The 6,139-nt window shown below is 38.9% G+C and overlaps 2 protein-coding genes across 2 annotated transcripts; both read right to left on the bottom strand.

The window, feature by feature from the left end:
* Positions 1–2,061: 2,061 nt before the first annotated feature.
* Positions 2,062–3,329, bottom strand: LOC114391299. Its single transcript, XM_028352382.1, has 2 exons — positions 3,126–3,329; positions 2,062–3,057 (listed from the first exon to the last, which is right to left on the bottom strand). The coding sequence occupies exons 1-2, from the start codon at positions 3,217–3,219 to the stop codon at positions 2,447–2,449; spliced, it is 705 nt and encodes a 234-aa protein (XP_028208183.1). The 5' UTR covers positions 3,220–3,329; the 3' UTR covers positions 2,062–2,446.
* On the bottom strand, positions 3,273–5,236 carry LOC114373514. Its single transcript, XM_028330995.1, has 4 exons — positions 5,149–5,236; positions 3,832–5,060; positions 3,328–3,717; positions 3,273–3,290 (listed from the first exon to the last, which is right to left on the bottom strand). Exons 1-4 carry the CDS (start codon positions 5,234–5,236, stop codon positions 3,273–3,275), a joined length of 1,725 nt encoding a protein of 574 aa, XP_028186796.1.
* Between the last annotated feature and the right edge of the window lie 903 nt (positions 5,237–6,139).

The raw sequence follows: 6,139 nt of genomic DNA, 5'->3' as shown, positions 1-6,139 counted from the left end.
CAAACAAGTTGATGCATATAAATATATTTCTCTAATCAATCATGCTTTTGTGTTCTATGTTGTAGCCTAAATTACTAAACCTCGATCCCTTGTTAGACCGAATCAATCCAAGCTTCGTCCTCAGATCCCTCTTGTTGGACTAGGCCCAATTTAGACGACCCTCTTAGGTTTAGACTAACTTAAACTGAGTTTTGTCCGCAGATCCCTCTTGTAAGACTAGACTCAGCTCAACCAGCTTATGAAAGTTTAGCCTAATTTAGCCTAAGCTTCGTCCGCAAATCCTTCTTATAAGACTAGACCTAGACTAAATAGCATTATTGCAACAACATAATTAAAACCAAAACTTAATACGCAAATCCCTCTTGTAAGACTAAGTTTTGATCCTACTTCAATCAAGTTCTAAGGCGACAGTACATTTCCCAATGCTAAAGTCACCTAACTATGCACACAAATGGATGATCAGACCAAAAGCATACAAACATTAAGCATTGAAGGAAGCATTGAACACAGAAAACATAATCAATTAGATATTAAGTATCTACATCAACTGTTCATTAGAAATCCCCTAACTAGGGTGTTTAGCCAGCCATTACAAAAGAAACCCTAACAATAATAAGCTCACAAAACCCAGGCTCCTCTACAAAAGTTGCTCCTCTTGCTGCCTCAAAAGCTCTTTTCCTAAAATAGGCACTGTGGTGTGCTGTGGAATTTTGTGCCCTGGGCATTGTACCCTAATTCTACACAAAATAGGCTTTAAATAGGCTCTAAATTCGCGACATTGCACTTAGCCCCACCCTCGCGCTTAGCGCGAGTAAGTGGGTTTGGGCTTAGTGCCAGTCTTGCGCTAAGCCTGGCTGAAGACACCTGCTGTGCTTAGCGCACTGATCTCGCGCTTAGCGCGCAACCTTGATGCTGATGGTCTGCCAAATTCTCCTTCGCGCTAAGCGCAATGAAGCTGCGCTTAGCGGTGGATGCGCGCTTAGCCCAACTGTACTTTTTGCACTTCAAAACTTAGCCTCTTTTTTACCTAAAAATGCACAGATTTCATCATTAAATCCAAGAGTGAATAGGCAATTTAGTCCCTGAGATTGTAACCACTTTGCATATTAGTCCCTGACTTAAATTTTAATTCATAATAGTCCCTAACTTTACATAAGTTTTGCAAAATAGTCCCTGTCGTTAATTTCTCAGGTGATGGCGTTAGTGAGGTGTATAGGTGGCAATTCAGTGCCACGTAGATTGTCCAACGTGGCACTGAGGTCTGCATCTATAAATTCTCTCTCACATGCAAGGTTGCTTCTTCTTCCCCAAAAAAATTAGGGTTTACGAAGCTGCTGGTTGCTTCTTCTTCTTCTTCTTCTTCCCACGCTGAGTTGCTTCTTCTTCTTCTACTCTGAGGCTCAGTCCCTGCTGCTTGTTCACTTGATTTGTCCATGTCTGCAAGTGGCAGTTGTTGTGCATTTTCTGGTAGTTTCATTCGGTAATGCCACCATGGAAGACGTGCAGCTATTCGAACTGCAAGAACAAGGAGAAACCCAGGAAGGTTATTCTATACTTGTGCATTACCCCAAACAGACCCAGATAACTGTCAATTTTTTCAATGGGTTGAAGAAGAAAACCAACTTTCTAATTCGTCTTCTGTCTCAAGAGAAACAATGGTAGTGGCTGATTTGAGGCTACAAATTGAAGCTTTGCAGAAGAAAATGAGAAATTTAACAAACATTGTGTTGTTAGGTTTTTCATTTTTAATTGTAATGTTAGTTTTAGGGGGAATGTACTTTAGGTAAAATGTGTAATAGCAGCTTTTGATATTGTAATTGTTGTTTTGCTGAAGAATTTGTAGTAGGAAGTAGCTTTTGTAGTGTAATAGCAGCTTTTGTTGCTACTGTCAATTGTTGTTTTGCTGAAGAATTTGTAATAGGAAGTAGCTTTTGTAGTGTAATAGCAGCTTTTGTTGCTACTGTCAATTATCCATTTCAATTAAATATAATTTGTTGGTGAAATTTGTTGCTGAAATTTGCAGTTTATTAAATATAATTTAATAAAAGAAAGAGAATTAGGTAATAAGAAGCAACTCATAATGTATGTTGGGATGGATTGTACTACTCCAACTCCAAATCCAACACAGTGTATAATTTATAAAAGAAAGAGAAGAAACATGACTTTAGATCAATTTCACATAATATTTGACATCCCAAAGCATGGTAGTTAGAAGCAATTGTTCAGTAGGCCTTCAAACTATACAACTACACATCCTAATATTTGACATCATTTCACATGCCAGTGAAGCTTTCAAAATATACAACTACACATCCTAATATCAAAATGCAACAAAAAATGCTTCTTCAGTTTTCTTCATCAGCAACCTTCAAACTCAGCAACCTTCAAAATGCGCAACAAAAAATGGGTCTTCAGCAACCTTCAAAATGCAACAAAAAATGGTTCTTCAGTTTTCTGCATCATCTTTATCAGCAACCTTCCTTTTTTTGGCTCTTGTTATGGCTAGCTTATTCCTTGCTATTGGTGGAACAATAGTTGCAGGGACCTCCATGTCACTATCTTGTGACAAATGAGGCTGAGATAAATTAATCTCCACCGGATCTTGTTGAACATGAGCAACAGCTTCTTCAGCCTCATTCAAAGCTTGTTCATCTTGAGATAATAGGTGGTCATCCTCATTGGAAGTTGATGGTGCAACATATTTCTTTGGCCTAACAGGAACTCCAATATTTTTACAGCTTCTAATGTTATGATTGGTTTGGCCACACCTTCCACATGTAAACTCAGCCAATTTCCTCTTTAGCTTATGTCCTGTGACATTGTCCTCATCTACAGATCTCCTTCTATTTTTCTTTGGCCTTCCTCTTTGGACCTTTTTATGTGGTGGAACAGGGTGTGTATACTGTGTCTGGGCCCAATATTGTGGTCCTTGGACTGGTTCAATAAAATGCTGGTATGTCTTATTATAAGCTTCTATTGACAGCCACTCATGACACATGTCCTCAGGCTTCCCTCCTTTGTGAGTTATTGTTGCAATGGCATGTCGGCATGGCATCCCTACATCAAAGTTGTAAAATCAGCACACATGTAGGTTAGGAATGAAAAAAAACTATAAAAAACACAACCTGTTAGTTGCCATACTCCACAAGTGCATGTCCATTCACCTAAATTGACCTCAACCTTATTCCCCCACATGTGGACCTCATATCTCAGGCCCATGTTATCACCACACCAAATGGGAGTCCATTGATTAGCAAAATGGAATTCTTTTTCTAGTCTTTTATACTGCACTGGACATAATGGTCCAGGTTTTCCAGAAAGTTTAACCTTGCGGGCAGCCAAGGTTCTCATGATATAACTTCTAATTTCTTCAAGCATTGTGATAATAGGCTTGCATCTATACTGCAGAATTCTGGAATTGAATACCTCACAAGTGTTGTTGCATATATTGTCCACCTTGGGTGTTGTACTGAAGTGGGCTTTTGTCCATGCTTGTTTGGGCCATTTATTCAAATACTCCCAAGCCTGGCAGTTGATTGTCTTCAAATGGGCCATATGGCCTTCAAACTCAGCAACAGTAGTGGATTTTGCACATTGCCACACAATTCCTTTAAGTTCCTTGCTTTTCCATTGCTTTGTAAAATTTTTCCAAAGATGCAAGACACAAAATCTATGAGGTGCACCAGGCATGACTTCCTGTAAAGCTGGAATAAGTCCCTGAAAAATTGCAGCAAAGTAGTAAATACTTCTGGACTAGTCCCTAACTTATGTCATTAACTTCAATTAAATACCTAACTTATGATAACAATTGCAAATCACACCATGTCATACCTTTTGCATGTCTGACATGAAATTCCACCCATTCTGTATGTAATCCCCAAGATCTTCATGCAACAAAGTTAAAAACCATTTCCAATTGTCTTTGTTCTCAATGTCCACAACAGCATAAGCAATAACATAGATGTGGTTATTGCCATCAAGCCCAACAGCAGAGAGCAAGTTTCCTCCAAATGCACTCTTTAGGAAACATCCATCTAGACCTATGAATGGTCTACATCCAGCAACAAACCCCTTCTTACAGCCAGCAAGACAAATATATAGCCTCTGAAATTGTGGTGGACCTTCTGGACTTGGCACTGTGTTGATCTTAACTGTTGATCCAGGATTGCTCCTCAACAATTCATGTGCATAATCAAATACTTTGGCATATTGTTTCCTCTCATTCCCTTCCACTAATTGCTTTGCTTCTTTCATGGCTCTCCACATCTTTGTAACTTCAATGTGCACTCCAAACTCTTGCTTGAAATATTCCAAAGCTTCAACACATTTAAGGGTTGGCTGCATTCTGAGTTTGCCCTCAAGTTTACTGACCACCCACTGTCTATTTGCTTGTTTGTTGTTCACTTCTCTGCAGCAATTATGGTTATGCTTAAATGTCTTTATCTGAAAAGAGTTTCTAACTTCATTCTTTGCACAGTAGATTTCCCAATCACAAAATGCCTTCTTGCATTTTGCTCTAGCCCTCTGTTTATCATTCTTCTTCCACTTGAACTCCCTGCCCATCAATATGCTATACTCCCTCAAGGCAGATTTAAATTCATCTAGAGTACCAAACTCCATCCTTAATTCCAACTTCTGTTCACCAACTCCACTACTTTGACTATATTGAGGATAAACTTCAACATCCTCATCTTCATCATCACTACTAATGGGGATATTAAGCTCCTCTGAATGATAACCATCTGTCTCAACTTCAGCTTCAACTTCATTCAACATACAAGAGAAATTTATAAACCACTCAGCATCTGTTTCATCACTGTTAACTTCCCTTTCCTCCTCACTATCAGCAACATCTCTCTCTTCACCATCAGCATCTCTCTCCTCACCAGCTTCAGCATCCCTCTGCTCACTACCATCTCTTTGCTCACCAGCATCAGTATCCCTCTGCTCACTACCATCTCTTTGCTCACCAGCATCAGTATCCCTCTGCTCATCACCATCCCTCTGCTTACCAGCATCCATCTGCTCACCAGCATCTGTCTGCTCTCCAGCACCAACATCTGCATCAATGGTCATAAAGTAAACATTAATCATATTAATTAATTATGGTAACCATGTCGGACCAAGTACAGATGAATTAAAACTTACCTTCCTCATGGCCAGCAACAGGTACATCATCTAAATCATCCACATTCTCAACAGCTTTTCGAATTGGATAACATTCCAAGTACAACATTTGTGGGACTTCTTCTAAAATTGGATCTACTTCATGATGAAAATAAACATTTATCTCATTCTCATTTTCAAAAGCATCCCTAACTAAGTGTAATATATCTCCATCAGTTGTACAACTCCTTAACCCATGATTAAAATCTAAGTCCTTATCAATCAACCAAAAACATTCTCCTATATTACTATACTTCTTACAAGCTTTCACCAGATCATATAAGATAAATGCATTCAGGCAATCTGCAGATATATCCTCCCAAACGTCAAATTCTCCGCCTATATATTCAACCTTTCCATCACTGGCACGTGGAGTGAATCTTCCTCCATGGTGCAATACTAAAGTTATATTATCATTCATTCTACACAATCAGAAACCGCAAACATGGTCAGATATTAGGAAATAAAAAAACCTACCTCAAAAAGCGCGAAGACATTGACATTGTCAAAAACCACGAAGACACAATCAAAAACCAAAAACATTGTCATCTATAAAAACAGAGCATCATAAACGAAAATAATAAACGATCATAAACCTCCCTACGAAGCGCGAAGACAATGCCGCAAATGAAACCCCTCGAACATGTAAAACCCCAAATCAAACCACCAAAACAATGCAAACGAATTGAATGAAACCACCAACCTGACAAAAAGCGCGAACCCTCAATCACGAGAATGCAGGGGAGGGAAGAGCAACAGTGAAAGGGAAAATGGGTTTACTTCATTTTTGATTTCTTTTAAACCTAATTTTTCAATTCAGTCCTTGCCTTGCCACATAATATTGCTGACTTGGACTCAAACCTGCCACATTGGATGCTTACATTTGCCAAATAGACATTTCACTAACGGAGGAAATTAGATTTTAACAGCAGGGACTTATTTGCATAACGGAGGTAAAGTTAGGGACTATTAT

This window comes from Glycine soja, chromosome 2, assembly GCF_004193775.1.
Source record: "Glycine soja cultivar W05 chromosome 2, ASM419377v2, whole genome shotgun sequence".
Classification (NCBI taxonomy): Eukaryota; Viridiplantae; Streptophyta; class Magnoliopsida; order Fabales; family Fabaceae; genus Glycine; species Glycine soja.
Note: the sequence above shows the minus strand (reverse complement) of the source record. Positions and strands in the feature narration are given on the sequence as shown.